The 22,946-nt window shown below is 40.5% G+C and overlaps 1 protein-coding gene across 4 annotated transcripts in view; it reads left to right on the top strand.

The window, feature by feature from the left end:
• crppa (CDP-L-ribitol pyrophosphorylase A) overlaps positions 1–4,847 on the top strand; it is a 33,090-nt gene extending 28,243 nt beyond the window's left edge. For all 4 annotated transcript variants that reach the window (XM_063878563.1, XM_063878562.1, XM_063878561.1 and 1 more), the window contains one exon: positions 4,219–4,847. In XM_063878563.1, coding sequence (XP_063734633.1) covers positions 4,219–4,323 — 105 coding nt within the window. In that variant the 3' untranslated portion in view covers positions 4,324–4,847. The remainder of the gene's footprint in view (positions 1–4,218) is intronic.
• The last annotated feature ends 18,099 nt before the right edge of the window (positions 4,848–22,946 follow it).

The following is a 22,946-nucleotide window of genomic DNA, read 5'->3' as shown; positions in this document are numbered from 1 at the left end:
ATAATATCCTGTGACTGAGGTAATGAGGTACAATCTGACTTTGGAACAAACAGTATGAATATTAGTTTGACGCTGTAAACAGTTCAGGAATGTCTGTTAGTCATGGGACAAATGTGTTTATGGTCGCGATCTCAAAGGCTGAGTTAAAATTCTACATGTTTTATCTGGAAATAGTCAGACTTGTGCTCACGCTAGCTGGTTCATCCTTTTCCATATTCTGCTGGAAGAGACACCAGGATAGAGACAGTGGAAAAGTTGAAGGACATGGGATCTGATGATGATGATGAAATACAAATCTGGAAAGAGGCAAATTCCTCCAGGATCTCATACCAGGGTGCACATGTGCGAGGAGACACCCAGTCTGTCTCCCGTATGCGTGTATGCTCTCTTATCTGTGTATACAAATGCATTCCCTCTCATGGATATTAGCATCACCATAACAATGAGCCAGTGGTTGCTCATTAGCCAGCTGCTTTATTCTTCCTGGATGGTCTTTAGTGGAAAGATGAGACACAAGCTCAACGGGGCGCCACCCCCGCCAACGGCAGCAAAGCTCGGGTCAGGAGAGGTACCAGCTCTCGTCTGTCAAGACTTACTTACCGGTTATCTTTTTCCTGAGCGGCAATCAATCAGTTAACATGCTACTCGCACTAAAGTCATATATATTTTAGCCTGAAACCAGTTAGATATGCAAATGTCTCAGGGTGTGTTCCTGTTAAGAAATTCTACCCTTTTGTTTTGCTTTTTTTCCCGACCACATTTGAGTGGCAGTTTTGACTACTCAAAGCTCTGCCACGAGTCAGTGAAGAGCTCAGGTCGTATTTGTGTTCAACTGTGCAGGCCACTACTTGGTTTAATAATGCTGTTTTGTGAAGCATGAGTCATATTTCAAAGGCTGCATATTTGGAGTGAAAATCATTTCAACACTAGAGCTTAAAACTTTGATCTTCCTTGGTGATCTTGACTTGCTTTTTCTTATTTCCTCTTGTGCAAACTTAAGTGTTTTTCTGATAAGACCTCTATAATAGAGTCATTTGCTGTGGTCCAGGAGTTCTCACGACTTTCCCATCGAACTTGTCAATGCACTTGGGTAGTAATCGACCGGTGATCATTCTCATCACATTTATCATTTGAGCTCCTCTGAACACATGCAACTTCTCAAATACTTTCCGTGCAAAGATGCAATTGCTTTTTGGAACAATTAGGGGAATGCTTTGATCTGATTGCTTAGGGTGTAAACAGTGAAAAGACGCCATTAGATTTTACTCGGATCTTTGATTTCTAGGAGCTCCTGGCTAATCACTGATGAAGCTATACATATTCCTTAGGAAATTAGAAAAACTTTGCGCTATCAGCTGCTTTCTGTTGACTGCTTACAGATGTTGGGATTAAACCACAGAACAATGACCCCCCCCCCCCGCCCAGATAAACATAAAAGCCCCTCCGTTTTTCTTTTCCTTTGATTCTTCAAAGATTTATCAAATTTTCGATCTAAAATCATATTAAGAAAAGATTGTAGAAGCTGACACATAATGCCTCTGGAGCTCATTCAAAACTATCATATTTGGATTTCATAATTCATTTTTTTACTCCATGTTGCTTTAATCAATGAGGACGTTGGTGTTGCCGATCTGTACCCCAATTCCCCCTTCAGTTGGTTTAGTGTGGAAAATCCATGTCATCCGACTCCCCCCTCCGCTGGTTCTGATTAAAGAGGAGTACTCAGAGTTCTGGATCCCGGGTCCCTCGCTCCCATTAACCACGGTCAGGCCCAATTCAACGCTCATCGCTCTCGCACCTCGACACATTCCCCTCCAGTTCCTGCACAGGCTGTGCTAAAAGGAGCTGGCTGGTGAACTTAGGCATTGAGATAAAGGACAGAGTAGAAGAGAGCTTATTCTTCTCCTGTTGATCTTTCACTCTGCTCCAAAGGTGTTTAACTGTTGACACATAGTTGTAATGTAAAATGCCAGTGGAAGCCAGATCTGAATATATGTTCAATGGGAAGTTCCAGATCACAGAGTGAGAAATGTTTTTAATATAGTTTTATGTTCCTCTTTGTGGATGCTAGGAAATTAAAAGCTTTGTGCAAAGCCATCTTAAATTGTTTTTTTTCCCACCAAGCAAACCTTTTGAGAGCTGGCTGATGAAGTTGGTTTTAAACCCAAAACAGAAAGTGTTATTTGACAATAAAATAATACACTTCAGATCCAATTCGGGTTTAAAGGAAATTACGATTTATTACATATTGGATCCAGTTTTGCAGACTTTGTTTTTGTCTGTTGATTACTATATACTTTCCAAAGTTAAAGGCCTTTTTCACAACAGACATTTTAACCTTCTTGGCAGAAAAGAACAAGTCATAAAAGCGTATGTCATATTAGGTGGTGCACTCCCAGGCTCATAGTTTTGTGAATCCTTGCTCATCGTCATTGCTTACTTCATCCTAAAATGGAACAGAACAATCGTTAATGTCATTAGATACACTAACGGACTTCCTGTATGACGTGGCCCTGAAGTCTATTGCAAAAAATCTAAAATATCAGGATACCCAAGCAGTCAAACAGGTGGTAATAAAAGGGAAATTCTTCTCCTTCTCCTTCTCCTTCTCCTTCTCCTTCTCCTCCTCCTCCTCCTCCTCCTCCTCCTCCTCCAATTTTAAGAGCAGATTCAAAAATGTAATTTCAATAGTTAACATGCCACCATATTGATGTTAAATGCATCATGTGCTGTGGAAAACCTAAATATAGGCAGGCATTGCAACAGTAACTAAGGGAAGGTAGGGCTTAGCAACCACTCAGGTTGGCCAAAACTATAAAAATAAGAACCAGGATTAAAAAAAAAGACTTATCCTTTGACTAAACATGAAAGTGTAGTTATATGCAGAACTAATGCAACAGTAAGTGCGTATTCCCAGGCCTTTCTTGACTCTGTGGTTAAACATCCTTTTTTGTGTTCTAAGTATACTATACCTTATTTAGAAGTTGCTCCCTCAAACGTGCTGCTACATCATATAGGTTTGTCAAAAGCGTTTTTAAAGTCTACGATGGATGTATGTATGTAGAAGACCAGGTAGAGCATGGATCATACATGTATACGAGGAACAACTAAAACAAGTAAAGCTCCTTTAACTTCAGTGACTTTAAGAAGATGAAAAATAGGTCATTTTGAGGCCTCATCCAGGCCGGAAGTTGCCGTGGACTGAGGAATGGAGTCACGGCAGAGAAAACCATTAAAATTGCATTTTGCAGGCGGTTTGCATAACAAAAAGAAGAAGAGAGAGACACAGAAAAGAGGAATCACCGAAGCAAAACAACCACAACACTTGAGTTCGGCAATAAATGATACGGACTGCCTGACCCCTCGTGGGGTTTACCATAGATCTGTCTAACATGATGCTTCATAAATCTCAAAGAAGACCTTATTGGTTCACAAGCTTCAGAGGACTTGAAATGAACACGCATTTGTGGTGTTTAATTCTGTGGAGTTGTTTACCCCCCCTCCTCCTTTGGAAAATTGCTCCTGCCTGTTGATTTGGGGGAACAGAAGTCACGGAAGATCTTCCACCAGATTTTGTGATCCTTACAATCACACTAAATGTGAGGAATTTTGATTGCTATTCATTATATGCTGTGTTTATTTGACTTCCCAGCTGACTCCAGCTAGATTTTCCTCTGAGGACAATCTTCGGAGGAATGTTGAATCCAGAATACAGCCACCGTAGCGGACATTATTACTTTAATTCATTAAATGTCATTCTGAAATGGACCATTACAATTACTTATGCTTTTGTAATTTGACTTGTGTAAGAGTTTGAATGCTGAGTAATTCTTCACTGTGGTATTGCTACTTGAACTTAATACAAAGTAAAAGAGTACTTAGTGAAGTAAAATATCTGATTACATCTTCAACCACCACAATCCAATATGTCCTTCAAAGTTATTCCTTACTTTTGCCATTAAAGTGTAACAACCTTTAAATTCCGGCCTGTTTGAACTGGCTGCTAACACTCACTAGATGCTGCTGGCAGTCCGGCTGGTGTACAAACATTAGGATGACTCAGAATCGTGACTAGATGGAGGAAAGATAAACATGAACAAATATGAATCTGCTCTGGGATGTGTTTACTACTGAACTCACAAGTGTCTGTGTGTAATTGTATGTCATTTACCAGAGGCCCTCCCTGTCTCTCCTTCCCTCTCGCTCTCTCTCTCACAGGACACCCAGCGTTGGGAGAGGTCGGTGTTGCGGGTCGCTGAGATCACGTCAGCCCTGATCCGGGAGAGGAGCCCCGCCCTGGTTGGACAGCTTCTGCAGGCATGAAGGGAAGCAGCATGGACAGAAAATCCCCTCACCATGACTCACGAGCACTGCAGGGATAAGACAGTTGGCTTTTTTTTTTAGCCTTCTTTATCAATTACAGCAAGTTTAAAGGGATACTCCCACCATTAAGTACATCTGTTTAACAAAGCATGGCGACTTTCAGGAGACCACCTTAAAAAGAGAAATGTCAAAATTGAAGCAGAACAGTCCTAAGTGTGGCTCCCTTGGCTATAAATAAAATGAGACCATCGTTGAAAGATTTGAGAGTCTAGAGAACATGATGTTTAAAAAGTGATGTTTGTATGCAGTGTTCACAGAAAGCTTTAAAGCGACTTGTGCATCTCCAAGATAAGTGAATGTGAAGCGTTCGGGGTTAATGTACTGTATTGTGTGATAACTACTTTTACCACTGGATGAAGCTGCTCATGATTGAAACACTAATATGTTATAAAATCGTTAGTGTATTTTTTTACTCTGCCTATTTAAAACAACAAACATGGTGTAATAAAGACGTTTCTTCATGATCTATTCCATGAGTGCTCATTTCAGGGAAATTTTCTTTTTGATTTAAATATGAACTTTTGAACATGGCCTATCCCTCATCTTCTAACTCTTTCAAGAAACTTAAAGCTACTACTTAAATGAACCAATAAAGGTCTTAATATTATTGATGAAGCCGTTTAATTTTAATAATCTTACTAAGGACCAGAGTCCGCAACTAGTTGCCTGATTAACTGAGACCACAGACACCAAATTTGTAACATGTTTTATTTGTTTATCATTCTCTAGAGGCAGCCTCTGATATCTTACATGTGATTGCTGTTTCAGTCTCACATGTCACATCCATTTATTTTAATGTCTTTATTTTCCTCTTAAGCTTAATAACATTCTCAGTATTGATCGTAGGCCTTTTTCACAGCAGACCTTTTGATTCGTCACAGAAGGAAAAGCACAGGTGTTACTAATTACTGTAATGATGGCATTGTATTCATGATAGCAGGACCCTTAAATCAAAGCAACTCTATGGAATACTGCCAACATTTCATGATTTACACCTGTGCTTTTTTGTTAAGCAAAAATGCCTTTTGTGAAAATCTGCACTCAACTTAGACTTTGTTTTTTTGTAAATGAGGATCTGGACTTCTTCCAGTGATGTCTCTCCTCTCATTTTGTGAGTGCTCTCCTCTGGAGATCACCTGACCTCTCTGCTGCTTACAGCTGACCCTAATTTCCATGAATCAGTCTTTTTACATATACAGTTATACAGAGGACAGCTTTCAGTCACTCTTTGCTGGGGGGTCCATACTGCCAAGCTGTTCTGGTGCTACAGCCACACACTTATTTACATTTACTTATAGAAATCTATAACTTTGATATACTTTCTTGCTTGCTTTGTTTGACACGGCCAACACTAACAACAGCAATATGTATTTAATGTTAAATATAAAATATTTACTTTCAGAATAAGAGTGAAATATGTTTTATCTTTTAAGTAAAGAAAGGAAATTACAACAGAACTGTCCTCTGTCCAATCTATGGTGAAGCATAACCAAATGTCTAGGATTGTTGACCTTTTTGTTAAGTATTTTCCATCCAAAGGATCATATAATTGTCACAGGAAAGGAGGGGAAACAGTCGTGCAGATCAAAGGGTCTTTAAAAGTGTTGATGCCGGAACATTCCTAAGATGACCACAAAGGCTTTGTCGCTTTGTGTACACTTCTCACACTTCCAGAGCATCTCCAGTTTCCTGCCGTCCTCTGTCCTCAGCAGCTCAGTGGAATTCCAGCTGTTGATAGAAAGCCGCCCCGGGCATCTTCGGATTCCTGTAATGAAGTCGTCAAACGTACGCTTATATTTCTGGGATTTCTCTGGAGATTGTAACCCACAGTGGCATATGATGAGCGCTGCAAGCTACTCATAATGTAGAGTGAAAGCATCTACATTCTTTCATATAGGATTCTTCTTATTTCACCTGAATCATCATGTCTTCCTACAGAACGGTTCATCTTTAAATGACTGGACACAAAGATAAAGTATATTATAGTTTGCTCATTTACTGTCATTTCTAGCAAATGTAAGTGTTTTGAAATAGTGCATTTGTTGAGGACTAATTTGAATAGCCGATTATAAACATGTGGTGCTCTAAAGTGAATGTATGAAAGCAGTACAGTGCAGAAAACTGTGTGTTGTTAAAGATGGGAGCATCAGCCAGAGCAAGACACTTGGGGAGGCTCAGGTGAAACAGGTGTTGTGACTGGGATATCATTTAAAAACAGGTTTTAGGTTTCCAACAAGTCTTAGCATGATTCTGAAGATATTTCTGGATGGAAGTACTTAATCAATGCTATCCACATGCCTGGATGAATGCTTAGCAACAGGTTGTGGCGACGATGTGAGCATGATGTATCTCCTGTAGTACAGTGCCACTTGGTGGACATCATGGTTAGTATATCTGTTTTGAGTGTTATTTATTATGCTTCCACCAGGTGGCTATATTGGATATGTGTTAGTCTGTACAGGAACTGCAAATTCTACTGCTACCTGTGTTTGTTTTGAAAAATATTTTGGTGAGATTGAGTCCAAACCTACATATAATATAGAGGCACAGTATGCGTGGCAGCTATACTGAATATTGTACCACTTTTGAGTTCATGTGCTATTCTTCTCTAAATCCTCCCTGAATTAATTGACCTTTAAATACTTCTGTGGGGCTAAAAGCCACCGACCAATAAGGTTTTATGTATATTCATAAAAAATATGTTTATTTTGAGTTAAGAATCACAATGGGCAATACACTTTCCAATAAAATACAGAAGACTTTTACAGGAGGAAAATAATGGCAATATGAAGGCATAAATGTTCACCTAACGATTCTTGTTCTATGAGATTATAATAATAAGAATAATCGTTGTTTTTTTATCTTTGTAAACTTGTAGGCCCGTGAAGCCTTCTCAGGTTGAATTTAGGCTCTGGCGATCTACAATATGAGACAAGTGTTTCAGAACAAGAGAAGAATACAGTGCTTATATTTTAGTGTTCTGCTAAACGCTGCCATTGACTTCTTTTTGATAAATCATTTTTTGGGGTTGCTTTGCATTGTAGGCAATTGTTTCAAAACTGCAATAGAGAGTTGTTTGCACCCTCTGGATGGATTTGCACGTGTATCTGCATTTAGAAAACATCCAACATGTGCCCCTCTCGGAAATGACCTATAAAAGCCAAAGCTTCCTGTCATAGGCTAGATTTTAGACCTGCAAACAGAGCCAAGAGGAGCTGAAGAAGACTTCTCAGTGCACTTGAATTGCAACGTGCTGAAAGGTTATTATGTAATTTTGTGCCGATGAGACAAAGAAATAACAGCCTACCCCCCTTTTAAATGCTATTGTTGTAGGTGCTGCTAAATGGTCCTGTCCTGGGTGTTCTAGCTGCTGCAATGTCTTCAGTCTGAGCCAACCTAGCTTAATGCTAACCAGAGCCACGGGCCTTGCATAATACCTCAGACCAGGTCCTGTTTAGATAGCGCCACAGCTGGTGCTGCAGGGAAGGAGACTTAAGCCAGATCCCACAGTTTGACTGTCTGTAGGTCTGCCAGACTCAGACAACACGTCGTCACCCCGACCAGCCAACCACAGCTCTGATTACGGCCTTGGAGTGTGTGCCTTTCCATACAAGCACATTCACTGTAGTTTTCTTGGGTTTGAAATTAAAGTGACAACCCTAAATTTGGATCCCTGTGTCCCCGGGCATCATAGCCGAAAGGATTCCCAAATCTGGATCACAATAAAAGCAGCACGTCTATGCAAGCAACGCCTAACCAACTGAGAGAAACCACAAAAAAGCACTTCTTCCTGGAGACTACAAAACAAACACAGCAAGAAGGTCAAAAGAGCAGACTAAGAATATGAGGAGTTTGGACGGGTCAGGAAGCTCTGAGAGGTGGGATGCCAAGTACAATAAGGCAGCCATGCATGCAGGAGGAAAGGTGTTCAGGAATTTGACCTCGTGAAGTCATTGTGAGCCCACATTGTCTGCTATCCTGGAGTTTGAAACTCACTGTGATGTTGTTGGACATCAATGGCATTTAGACTCTGTTTGTGTTGATGTAGCACAAATGCTGTCAGGGTTGGATTTTCCTAACAATGAAAACATAAATGTAAATGTTTGCAGCACTTAAAGTCTGTTCTGATTAAAGCGCCCCACAATTGCCCTCTGAATTCAGGGGGGGAACATCTGTGGCAATGGTGCCATCTGGTGGAGATTATGCTTGTCTTTCATGGTGGATTTAGAACAAATACTCAACAGTCAAACCACAAAATCTAAGCAACTGTAGGCAAGTTTTCAGACACACATACAGCCACAATTACTGCAATAATAGGTGCTGTAAAATGTAGATTGAACTTCCCCTAAAGCTTAATCAGACTACAACAACCGATGGATGTTGAAGCAAACAGTGCAGAGAAGCTGCAGCGTAAACATGTTGGAAATGATGTCAGTGTCTGGAGAAATTAGTTTATACAGAATTTGGGGGAGTTTAAGGAGTGACTCTGGTGGTCTGGAGGACGTTTAGAGAGCAAGTCGGTATGGGAAAATCCAAGAAGGGAGAAATGTAATGACACATGCTCCAATTGCTCCACACTTCATGTAACATCTTGGTGTGAGTTTAGAAAAATGTTAACACCAAATGCTCCCTTACTTTTCCCAAGTTTAGTTTATCAACCCAATAAAGAAGAAACACAACACATTTATAAGGGGAAAAACATAAATTAGGAAGCCTGAAAGTCTGAAAGAAATGAATGAATATATACACACAAAACAAGAGTAAGCAAAAGCAACTCATAAAATATCTTTAGTGAAAAGAAACAAAGCTAGAGGCTGTAGCCAGCATCTTTATAAAGTCACAAAAAACCTGACCGGTCATGACCGAATCCAGGAGGGTATTTTTAATATGCAATTATAATAACGTATAATATCCCACAGTACTTGAAGCATAGAGAACATTTTGTAAAATATGGAATTAACACATCTAGGGGATAACTTTCCTTTTCGTGGTTGTGTGCAAATACCAAATAATGGTAGAAATTAAATATTTATAATTTTTTCCGTATTTTTCGGCCCCCCTACACTCCCAAATATTTCTTCCATCCCCAATGAGCGAAATGAATTCCACATTTCTCCCCTCCTGAGCTGTCACGGCTCCACACACAGCTGAGGCCAGCTCCTTATAAATGAGACTCAGCAGGACTCTCACTGACAGTTGTCTGAAACAACCTGCTGAAAATGGAGATTTAGTCGACCGGGCCAGTCAGTCTGTCAGTGTGAAGCCTCATGTGCCTGTTGGAGTCCCGGCTGGCCGCGGGGCCCTCAGTGTGGTGCTGTGGTGAACCACAACTGTGTGGGCTGCTACCTTGTGTTGAGTGGCATTGTTGTGAAGATATGCTGCAGGTCATTAATGAAGACAGGGTTTATTTAGTAGTTTCAAATAAAATGTCCTGCTGTCTACAGGTGGAGGAAGTATTATTTCCTTTTATCATTGATCTCATGAAGGGATAACACAATAAATGACGTACTCCATTAAATGTAAAGGTCTTTCATTTATGTTTCTTACTTCATTCAAATTAAATAAACACTCACAGTAAAATCCACTTAAAAATGCCTTCAAATAATTGTATCTTGCAATGTAAAAACTATGATCAGACAAATATATGAGTAAATATAAATATTTAAAATACTTCAAAACTGACTTACAAAGGCAAAATGTATTGATTGTTGGCCACAAGGGGGCAGAACAATTGCACATCAATATATAAGAAACAGATCCCTGAGAAATTTAACAAGACCGCGTTATCTCCCATGTTTTTCTTTATAGCCACTTATGGTAAGCAACTTTAAAAAAAATATCTATATACTTTTAGTTTTTCAATGTTAACCAACGTTGTGTCAACTTTGTCTTTCCGCTGTTTGGTAATGCTTATTGTCAAAAGTTGGGTGCTAAAAACGGTTGATATTGCTTGAAACAAGGCTGATGACTGAGTGAACCAAATATTTACAATAAAACCAAAACAACAGGAGTAAAGAAGCTAAAGCTATAATTATTTGTATGTTTTCACATTATTTAAATGTAAGATTATGGCAAAAAGTGTGGACCTTGTGTTGAAGAAGTCAACGTATTTGCAGACACATCTCTGAAATGAGGCCTGCCATGTGTTGTAATACCACTTGTCCCCCAAGAAGTGATACTAAATCACTGCAGCATCCAGTCTGCCTTTAGCCCAACATGACAGGACACAAATTGGAGCTACCTGTATGCGTTTTGTTGTTTGTTTAATGGATTGAATCCAAAGTGACGGAAGGGCGGATTCTGCTTTCTGAATTAAAGTTAATATAGTTCCAACGGTCAAGATAATAAGCTGCCCCTATTTGCCTGGAGCATGTGGCAAAATACACATTTAATGCTTACGTAACAATAATAAGTAATTGATATTTTAAAAATACAGCATAATAATGATCTTTAATACTGTACTTTTCACCTCTGCATACAAAGTCTAACACTAGAAGAGTTCCTGGTGTTGTAATTATTGTGGACTCATCCATTCATCAGCACTGAGATCCAAACCTTGTCTACATTACCGGTGCCAGAGAAGTGGATTACATGTAAGAGAGAGTTTAGTAATAGGATGAATTGGTCCAAATTAGGTCCAACAATTATCTACAATTATGGCGGGAGGGAGGACATGATGGCACATCAGAGCTGATTATTTATGTTTGGAGGCGGCCGGGTGCTGTGGGTTAATGGGTGCTCCATCATCGCAGGAGAACAGGAGGGAATGACTCATCTGGAGGTGAAAGTGTGTCTCTGTGAGTTTTCTCCTTTGAGTTTTTGCCATAATAGTTTTATAAATGGAGGATGTCCCAAAAGCACATAACACGAGACAATATAGAGCAATAAAGTGAAGAAACAATGTGCAAAACTGATATTTTGCAATATATTTGAAAATGGAAACTGTAGTGAGACAAAGGGGGAGAAATGGGCAGAGGAAGGAAAGAGGGATTCAAATAGATTTAGGAAAGGAACCGAAGAAAGAAAATAAACAAGTGAATTAAGGAAGGAAGGAGGGAAGTAGGAAGGAAGAAGTATAAACATTAAAGATAAAACAAAGAAAGTGGAAATGTAGGAAAAATCACTGATAGAAGATGAACTGTAGATTTAAAACACTGACATCTGAAATTGTGAAACATTTTCGTTCAACTTTCTTGCCAAAGTAGTTCATTGAATGGAGTCGAAACTAAGAAAGTAAGAGGAGCTGGTTGGAAGCAGCTGTGAGTTTGGATGTCGGTCCATGTTGCAGCTCTGTTTGTGAGTCAGACGATGAAATATCAGCAGACCTCAGCGTCTCTTCTCTGCGTCCATTCTGGCTGCTCTCTCTGCTCCACAACTCCTCCGGCACCGTTCAATCACAGCCCACCTCCAGCAGGCGAGACATCCATACATTACAGCTCACACCCACACAAACACTGTGGAACTGCTGTTCCGGTCTGCAAAATAAATGATGTACAACATTTCCATATGAATACATGTTTGATTAGCTTCTCTCTATTAGTGTGGATCCGTTTAGTTTTTCCAATAGTTTAGCGAACCAGGCTCAATGCATGCAAGATGTTGTGCAATAGAGTAAACGCAAGAGAGTTGTGAGTTATACCAAGTGTTATTTGTTTTATATACCAGTTAAGAGTCTTTTCTGTTGACACTTTACCAGAGCTGCAGTGTCACAGTATCTGCGTCATTGGCTTTTTTTTCTTCCCTTCAGCCAAATTCCCACCTATTTTTCTACCTGTCCACTCCAAGCCTTCCGACCACCTGCAGACCCATTCTCTCCCCCAGCCTCCTCTCCTGCAGACATTTCTCCCCCCCCTGCTTCTCACCTGTTCACCGTTTCTCTCATTAGTCTCACAGTATACCAGCTCAGTTCCACACACACTTGGACACATTGTAAATGTAGTGTTACACACTGCCTTTGCCTTCTACCTGTCCCTTGTCACCTGATGCCAACCTGTAAGCCTGATACTGACCTTAAATATAGTTATTTTTTCTTAATCCTTCCTGCATTTATATATGTCTGAGTTTGACTGGATTTAAATCCTCTTCCTTGTGTCACAATACGTTTGGTGACTGCCTGTGTGCATCATTTGTGTTGGTAGACTTGCAGGAAAGTGTGATACAAGCTGACACGTTGGGAGTCTCTAGACGTACACATATTGCAGGTTACATTTAGTGTCATGTATAATAAAATAAAATGTATTTTCAAAAAGAAGTTACCAAGTGCTTCACATGGTAGAAAACTCAGACCTTAGAATAAAAAAAAATGAACAAGAATAAAATACTGTAGTAATTACAATAAAACAGATAAGACATTTTACAAATACAATATGAGGAATAATAAAATATGCAGTTGACTTAATAGAGTATTGAGAATTGATTTAAAATGTGTTGGATTTTTGTTTTTGCTTTTCAATAAATCCGGTCTCAAAGCCATAATTTAAGAACTCAAAGTGAAGGCCGACAATAAAAGTCATATCGGTGTCTGAAAAAAGAAACCTAAACATGAGACAAGGCTCCGTGTGAATGTGAACGCCAACACTAATTTAACTGAATTACCGTGAATATAGAGTCAAGCTCTGCTGCCTTTTTCACTACACGCACACACTACACACACACACACACACACGCACACACTACACACACACACACACACACACACACACACACACACACACACACACACACACACACACACACACACACACACACACACACACACACACACACACACACACACACACACACATTCAGAGACTAAGTACACCTTAGAGACAAATCCCCAGTTGATCGTTCCCATGAATCTGACTCAGGACTCTCCCCCTTCACCAGGCCCGAGCCTCAGCTCCCTGTGGGCCACGGTGAAGCATTGTAACTATTTTTCTCCCCAACGATAACCTCAAACACAACAACAGCAAGTTAGTCATCACGACCTGCCAAAACATCTTGATTTGTGATAGCGTGGGAGCTGCGATGCACACACACACACACACACACACACACACACACACACACACACACACACACACACACAGATTTCAGCAGCACCCTTTGAGGGATCAACTCATCAGTTGTACATGAAAAAAGACTCAGGGTTCTGGAAGCTCCCTGCGTCTTTCCCCCCAAAATGATTTATGAGGCCGAATCATACACAGCGCTCACTTCCTGTCAGTGAAATCTCCAGACGTCCTCCTCTGTTTTATACTGTCACGTCCCATCTAGATGGCTGGCTGTGGAATTTAGTGCACGGCTGGATTACTCTTGTCTGCACATGTGTTTCGCTGCGGGAAGTTCTGATGCCGTTTGACCGTCCTCGTTCAGTTTTAACGCCTATTTTTTCTTTTTTATGCTTAGCCTGACTTTGTGTTTTCTTTATATTTCTTAATCATCTCTTTGGCAGACAGTTAGGCATTCTTACTGACAGAAATACAGCGTCCTGTAAGACTCTCAGGCTCTTAAACTGTTTTGAAAAACGTTGGCTTTGAATTCTGGGCTAATCGGTATGCTTGACGACTTCCTGTATTATTTTACGGCCTTCTGCTGGGACACTTGAAGATGCTTAAACACTTGTACAAGAGTAGACAGCAGAGAGACAGAAAGTGGTCAGTAATATTTTTGTGACTTCAGCATTCATCCTGACTGAAAGATCCACTTTTACCCTTTTATTGCAAATTAAACTTCGGCCTCCAAGTAGCGACATGCTTGGATGATATTTATTGATATGCAACAGCCCCTTAGCCCCTAATTGGCTGTTTTGGAACTGACCCGACCTGCGATGGCTCCCTCAGCTGCCAGCACTCCTCCCAAAATGGCTGCCCCAACCACAAGCTTTCGGTTGGCCCAGCACTTTTCATATAGCTCGGCTGTAAATTCTCTTTCCCTTCTCTCTCCTTCTCCTCTAACGTCTTCATTACCCAAGTCGTTTTGTCAGCACACCATTGAGCGTAACAGAATACCATACTGACCAACATTTAGGTCATTTCCTCCCCTTAAGAACAGATATTGCTCCGCCGCAAAGGTAGCCATGTTGCCAGATTGGAGGCCTGGGTTGCCAGCTTGGGGACCCGGCTAATCTAATTAAAGAGTGAGGGAAAGAGGCCCGAGGGGCCTGCAGGAGTGGGACTCTGGCGGAGCCAGGACTGGTTCCCCCTTTTGAAAACTATGCACCGCAAAATACAATGTGGTAATGTCTGCGGGCCTAATTCTTCCGGAGGGGAGAGAGCCGGACTCTGTCCTGCAGACAGCCACATCCCTCGCTTCAGAGGGAGAGAAAAAGAGGGAAGAGGGGGGCAAAAAACAGAAAGAAGGAGCAGAAGAAAGCAAGTCCAAGGATGATTTATGTCCTGCTGTGCAGACGCAAAAATAAATCCAGCAACCTAGCTCAGAGGGGGAAGCAGGCCATAAAGCACAGGATCAATTCAGAACTGGTTCCTTTTTTGAAAACCCCCAAATGAGCTAAAGTCTCCTCCTATGTCAAAGCCAATCGCTTTGTTTTATGTCATCAAGGCCTTTTATGATAGTGTTCCCATTCTTAAGAGGGAGGTGTGGCCGACTCGCTGACGATGACATATGAGTTTCAGTCTTCGGAGTGAACCTGGGATCTCAGAGCTGATAATTAGGGTCCTGGTGGTGAACGTGGTGATGGCTGTGTGGGAGGCCTCTTTTAGAAAGTACTGCTAATTTGAGCCGTAGAAGTTATTGGGGTTATTGCTCCTCGCTTTACCTCCAGCTTTCAATGGTGAGTAGGACCTACATGGTGTCTTAGATGTCACACACATTTTCACACACACACACACACACACACACACACACACACACACACACACACACACACACACACACACACACACACACACACACACACACGTGCTCCTCCAGGTGGCCGAGAGTCGTGCATATATTTCACACCCACTCTGCTACGATCAATTTCACCTCCGTGCATGCGTCCAGTTAAGTGTGCAACTTTTACAAGCGAGAGAGGGATCAGTTTCAAACTCCCCCACAAATCCCAGCTTCTTTCCTTCTCTATTAAATGGACCTGATGTTGACCAGTAAAGTGATCGCTATGCTTATGTGCGACCTCTGGAATCTGCTTTGGGGAAACACAGGGGAACCATTTATTTGTTATATGTTGTCTGAGTGACTAAAGTATGAAGTAAACTAGTACAAACAATAGCAGTTAAGTAAGGTAAAAAGAAAATAAAGAAGAAAAAGAAAAGGCGAGTCTTAAGATGCTTTTAAAAACGCTTCTCTCAGTCTGTGCAGGAGGTTGTTCTGAAGTTCAGCAGCAAAAACGTATGAATACAGTCTTCCAACTAAAAAATGACCTTTTATTTATTGTGTTTTGGAAAGTTGCATCAATTTAGCTGAGATTTACAAAAATCATTTTGTATTTCAAATCTGAGGTTACTACCTCGCGGTTGCATGGGTGACATTACTGTACTATGTCTTTACCATAGAATATTCTGCTATATTGTGGTATGTAGAAACCTTTGTGTCGGATTTGAACGTTGCTTACATGCAGCTTTGATATTAATACAACAACATGTTTATCCAGTTGCATATATTTTCCAAATCTCAATTACATTTAAATTTGTGTTGTGAAGACTTACAAAACTCTAGTAAAGTTGAAAAGGGAAAATAAATTGGCTTGCCAAAAATGTGTTTCCCCTAAAACATGCTTCCATTCGCTCTTGCTGTTTGCAACACCATGGGAAATAAAATAATTAAAAAAACGTTTTTGAAACTTTTCACAAACATGAATCAAAGTGACTCCTACTGTAGATTCTTCACAACATGCTGTTTCTGATCTTTTTTATTATAAACCACACACATGAGATGATTCTGTCAGAAAGTTGTCAGTCTACAATGTTCTCGATATTAATGTTCTTGTCATTAACTCTCAATATAATTTAATTGAAGGCCCAAGAGAAACAGATATCCATGATGATACAAACACCCACTCTTCCTCTCTGCTCATTCTCACACATTGTAAATCCCGCACAATTCTTCCATCTCCTCTCCGTCTCTTTGACGTTGACTAATTTTGTTTTGTTGTGATTAAAGCCACCAGATGCTATGAAAGAAACCGGCCAAAACCCTGTAAACTCACGGCTCTTTTTCAATCGCCGCTCTTTCTTGTGGAGAACAGCAGGAATGTCGGCCATCTTCCCATCCACAGGGGACGCCACAACCAGCTTGTTTTTTAAAGAGTGTGTTTACAGTGAAACGTTCCGCTGATGTGGGATAGATTTATTACTTATTTACTCTCCGGCTTGGCCCGGGCCTTTTGTTGGTCCGTTTTCTGATCACTTTCGATGTCTTGTGCCAGACCACGAAGTGATGGCGGCATGTAAACACACCCAACACGAGCTGGATCCCAGGAATGTGTGTGTTAGTGTTTGTGTGGGTGTGAGAACAAGGCAGGGAAATTGTGTATACATACCCATGCCTGAGTGCGTGTGTAGATACTGTGTGTGTTTGTATTTTGTGTGTGTTAAGCATACATATGTGTGTGTTAAATTAGACATTTAGGATTATTTCTCTACAGGTGTGCACATATTTGTGTTTATGCATTATTGAGGTGGATTTGTCCAGCAGTGATACATAATCAAATACTGAGGTATTTTTCATATGTACAATTTTAAGGTACTTCAGCTTTAGTTGAGTGTCTTGTTACTATGTTACTTTACAGCTTCACTGTTTATGTGTTAATCATCAGAATTAAGATGAAATACATTTTGCTTTCAATTCTTTCCTCCTTTAACTGTGTCTGTGTGTGTGTGTGTGTTTGTGTGTGTGTGTTTTCCCTCCCTCTTAGAGTTGTGTAATTAGTTGATTGTAATCAGCATCTTATGAAGGATCAATCAGCTTGGAGATAAACACGACACGGTTGAGAAACAACCCATTAAGAAGGAAAATGGAGCTATGTGATCAGCACATGGTTTCAGCATTTACACTTACATCTGCACTTTTTAAAACTACCTCTGATGTTGGGATTAGAGATCATCATGTTTTGAAATCATAAGGAGTAAAAAAACAGGCTTAAATTATAAATTCAGATGAAAATCCTTGTACATTTGGCGCTAGTATAGGATAGGAAAACCAATCGGACAGACCTAACCCTAACCCTATTTCTATATTTATATCGTGGCCTTACCGGCATCCTATAAAATGATGTTTCCATACAGTACAGGGTTACATTTTGAATTGAGTTCTTTCGCTCTAAAATAATGACTCTCTGTACTGTGCATGCAGGATCACTGTCACACTGTCATGGTCTACTTGGACACTTACTTAGATCAAAGCCATTGCGGGTATAACTAGTCTGAGGGATTGCTGTTAAAAAAGGTTGATTTATTATTTTGCCCATACCAAGCTTGTTGTGGATCGGTTAAGACAAGAAAAAATCATTGCAGTCTGTGAAGCTTGGGCTGTCTGCACTGACGCTTGTACTAGTGTAAGGACTAGAAAGCAGTCCAAAATTCCCTTTTTGAAATGTGTATTCTCTCTTGTAAAACCACAGAATATATAAGATGAAAATTGCATGCTGAAAAGCAACAAAAGGCCAAAAGAGTGTCTTTTTACATCACGCTAACATTGCGTACAACAGAGCCGCACAGTGAAATGAGAGATTGATGTTTGTTAGTTCTAAGATTTTCACAATACATTGATGATGTGTAGGGATTGTTAAAATATTGTATGTTTCATTTTTAAGAATTAATTTGAATAAAAATTGCATTTCTCCTCTTGGACAATCAGGGTGAGAAGACGCTCTTTCATTGGGCTTAGAAGGGCTCGGGGAATTGCACATTCCCAGATTTTTGATCCTTCCTTGACTTAATGTTAACCTCATTTTAGCAGATGTTGTTAATCATAAACTCTTGCCTTTAGAGCTTTTTGAGACTTTCCTGTCTTAATGTTTCTAACAAAAGGTGACGGGTGAGCATACACAAATCTAGTGAATTAATGTTAATGAAGACATTTCCACTACGCTATATGCATCGGGGCATCTTTCTTTTCCTCATCTTAGTAAGCCGATGTCCTACAGTAATTGACAATACAGGACGATGAGTAAGGAAATGTTATTTCAAAGAGACTACGCTGAATAATAGTCTATCTTTAAAAAAAAAGAAACAGCCTTGGTGAACAAATCATGTGGCATAACTGTCCACTAATGAGACAAAGACACAGACTCAGATCTATGGGGAGTTTCCATCAAGTTTTTACCATGGATTTAGATGCTTGAGGTTTGGCTGCTGCTCTTTTAACTCTCGTCATCTCGTTCCATCCTTCCATCCATTAGCCACTGGAGAACTACCTCCACCAGCTCCTCCCGAGTAACCAACTCCCGATATTCACATAACAGTAATGGACGGAAACGTGCATTAATTTGCATCTTCTTTGGGTGTTTCTTTGAAAATTCTGTCAAATTTCTGCAACATTTCGATGGAAACCTGGCTAATGGGACAACTAATGGGATGCTTTTGAGGTTCCTCTTTGTCACCAGCAGTGGCCAGTATTAGTCATGTGTTACTTGAGTAGAGGATAATATGGCAGCAGGTTTGAGTTGCAGTAAATTGCTCAGAATAGATGACACAGGCGGTTGGATGATGGAGAACCTCTGTAATAGATCCGCGTGATATTGCTGCAGAGTAACTGTAGACCTTCTGTTCACATTAAAAGTAGAGGGTCCTTTGGGGTCACAGTTAGTCCGTAACGTTCCAGCAGGAAGTCCCACCCCCTCCTCCTCCTCTTTCTTGTCCTTTTGTTTTAATGAAGCCCCTGGGAGGTTCTGGAAAGCCCTGGAACTGAATGTGGTCCATCCCGTCCAAACCGCCGCCTCCTCTTCAGTCCCAGTGAGCTTGGACCAAACCCTGCTCTGCCTCCTGCACACTGACCCGTCACCATGACAACTGCAAACAGGGCGGGACAGGGTCCTGCTGAAAACGGGGCTATGATTTCAACAGATGTCACGACACACTGGCAACCGAGACGCTCGGCTCTCTAGTCAGTTAATAGCGTGACACTTCGTGGATCTGATCCACAGGCAACACATTTTAGATATTAGCAGGGTTAGAGCTCCATATTTTGGTCATCATTCGTAACAGCTGGCTTGAGGTGTCACTACATAAAATTCAGGATATTGACACTACACTGTTATACAGCCCTGTTGTCAAGACAAATGGGGGTATTTGCACCCATACAGCACGCCTCTGTATCCTCCTATTGTCCCGGTCATGCGTCATGATGTCCAGTCTCCTGATTGGGCGACGACATGGGATTGTTCTGGATCACAGTCGGGGGAAATGCTTGGGAACTCCACTTCCCAGCGTGAGAGGAGATGCAGAGCAGAACGGTTCCCCCGAGGCGTAGCCGGTGACCCCGCTGAGTGCAAAATATGCAGAGGTCACCCGATTCCTATTGGGCAAGAGCTAAATATGACTGACACCGAGCAGCCATAACCCTCGACTCCAGAGCTGCTGAGGAGACACGCTATTTATTTACAGGCACATAAATGTCAAGCAAACAATTCTGGATTTCAAACATGCCTTCATTAGAAAACAATCGGGGGTGCAAAATGTAGTAAAACAAGAATTGGAGGAACTTTTTGTAGCTCTTCACAGTCATCTGAAGCTGGATTTTAGAATCTCAGCCCTACACTAAGTAGGCTACATTTACTTAAGTGGTCCACGTTACTTCAGCACAGATCTAATTTACTTTTACTGGACTTGAATATTAAAATGTCGTCCTACTTTATACTTGCATTACGCTACTTTGAGGTAAAAAATAAGCTTTTTAATCTACTACATTTATTTCACCGCTGGAGTTACTTTACAGATTAAGATTTTGCAAACCGAAAACAGGATCAATTTATGAAATATTACACTGTGCCATAAATACAGCATTTCCAACAGAAACATTGAAATACTAAAACATAAATGTTGAAGCATCAGGACTGATATGCCAACAAAAACTTTAATTAACTTTAACTTTAAGCACATTTTGCTGGTACTACTTTTGTACCTGTGTATCTCGTGCAATAAATGTAAAATGCATTGAACTTATATAATATAATATATAATATTTAATATCGTAAACATGCTCTCAGAAAAGGCATTATTCCAACCATATTTCCTTCTAGGAGAAAAAGTATTATTTATAAAACCGTTTTTTACCTCGTTATTATCTGCTGCGTCCTTTCATTTACGCTGGCATCAGTCAAATATTTGGTTAAATATGAACTTGCAGTTTTGGTTACTGAATACATTTTCTTTTGATGTTAATCAGGATTTTTTATCTTAAGCAATGAGCTGTTTTGTAATTGGTCAATAATGAGGAGTTTGATCGTATATGTTAATTAGCATTCACTTTTCCTGAGCACGAGCAGCACGTCACAGGTTGAGCATGCAAACCACATGTTTGTTGTTTCTTTATATCTGTTAATTAAAGCTCGTATATACCCACCCAAACCCACACATCACACACAAACTGTACACACTTTTACTATTGCACATCCCCTACATGGACTCCCAGTAGAGGCCACTGTTCTCCTGCTGCACCTCCTGTGACCCCAGAAGAGCGGCAGCAACACCTTTAGTTCGCGGGTCATCATTGCATCTTCAGAAAACACTAAAAGATCAATAATATAAAACTGGTGATTCAATAAACCCCTGAGTGATAAAGCAACAAGACCACATTAGGAAGATTTAATAAGATTACTTTTTTATTATTTAAGTCTGTTTTAAAAAAATATATATATTGTTTTCAGCTTTTCTGAATGGGCTTTAGCTTTGTCTTAATACTGCTCTGTAATTATATGTATTATTACTTTTAATCGTAGGAGTACAGTGGCTCTAGAAACTACACAAAAACTGTGCATCAGAAGACAGAAATCCAGATGGGTCTTTAAAGGTTGAATTAAATTAAACATTATTTTTATATCCTATTCGTATACAAGTGCTACTAATACTGTGGTTATGGACAAATCCAAAATATCAAATGTTTTGCTCAAATATAAATATAATGCACCGCACACATTCACAGGTGTTTTCAGATACTCTTTCTGATCAGACATCTGTTCAGGCTGAAATCATGTGAGGGTCGTTTGATAGTGAGGTAGATAAAGGTGTGATTTCTCCCGCCCTAACAGGTGCAATAATGACAACAAGGAGTGTGAGGGAGGTGTTAATCAAACACAGCAAAGCCCTCGCAGTCTCTAAAAGGGATTTTAATCATGTGCAATGAGAGGAAACTCCTGTGGTGGTGAACTGCGGGTGTGCTATTGGAGAAACGTTCAGATCTGCTTGGATAAAGCTAGAACCAAAGAACAGAAATCCCAGATCCCAGCCTTGTTTTAAAGAAATTATGTTTAAACAGCCTTATACTTATTAGTTTTCACAATTACAATATAATGGGAAGATTAACCTCTGGCTGGATTATGATCAGAGGATACACGTTTTTTGAGCCAATAAAGCGCAATCTTTATATACGAGAACTCTGACACCAGAGTCCTGGTTTCACATAACTTAAGGTTACAAAAGGTAGTGTTATGGGTTTAAGATGTTGATGACCATACATATCTAGTAATGCCAGTGCCCTAACATAACCATGAAAAGGTTTAATAATGCAATTCATTACGCGCAGATATTGTCTTGCGACTTTGAGAATTTTGGCCAAAAAATAAATGAAATACGTTATTGAGTAACGTTTTACTGGTTCGGTTAGATTTTTCCGAATGCCAGATACGTCAATTAACAACTTCTCCTCATTATGCTGATAAAAACGTAATGTGGGCGACATTGTGTTTCCTTCTACACGACAGGGGCGGCAAATCAAAACACTATCACTGACCCACTGTGGTATAAACGAATGGCGGCACTTCAAACTGATGGCGCTGAGTCCGAATTAAGTGTTAATGAGACTCACCAGCCCCAACACATTGACTTAACATTAGTCAGAAAGCGGGCTGGTCCCCTGTACAGTAACCCAATGGAATAAATGCTCTGGGATTCATCCAGAAACTCCCAGGAACCTTAAGAGAGAAGGAAGCCGTAAAATCATAAAAGGTTGACTTCACTCTTCTGAATGATTCCACTTATTGGAACAGCATGTTAAAGCTGGACCATCAGAGTGATGCAATATGGCCAGAGCTCTTGCACAGCCATTGGAAAGAGCCTTCATCGCAGTGTGTTGTGGAGCAGGAAGTTTGTGTGCCGGGCGGGTTTGGTTGAATGTCCGGTAGGGCGGGCGATCCATTTGAACAAATAAAATCACTAATGGTGGCGTTCACAAATTGAGAAGTCTGGCACCCATTCCTACTCACTTGAAGATGGCGAGGAGTGTGAAAGAGGGCGTTTACAATTTCAGTCTGAAAGGAAACACTCTTAGCACTGTGGCTGGCTGGAGCCGGAGCCGCTTTTGGTTTTTGGCGGTTGTACCGGGTCCAGATCTAAATGGAGGTTTTAATGCGGCGACCCCGGGCTGTTTGAGGTGTGGTCTGACTCCGTGCGAAGCCCTGCAAAGCA

Source organism: Eleginops maclovinus, chromosome 3, assembly GCF_036324505.1.
Source record: "Eleginops maclovinus isolate JMC-PN-2008 ecotype Puerto Natales chromosome 3, JC_Emac_rtc_rv5, whole genome shotgun sequence".
Lineage (NCBI taxonomy): Eukaryota > Metazoa > Chordata > Actinopteri > Perciformes > Eleginopidae > Eleginops > Eleginops maclovinus.
Note: the sequence above shows the minus strand (reverse complement) of the source record. Positions and strands in the feature narration are given on the sequence as shown.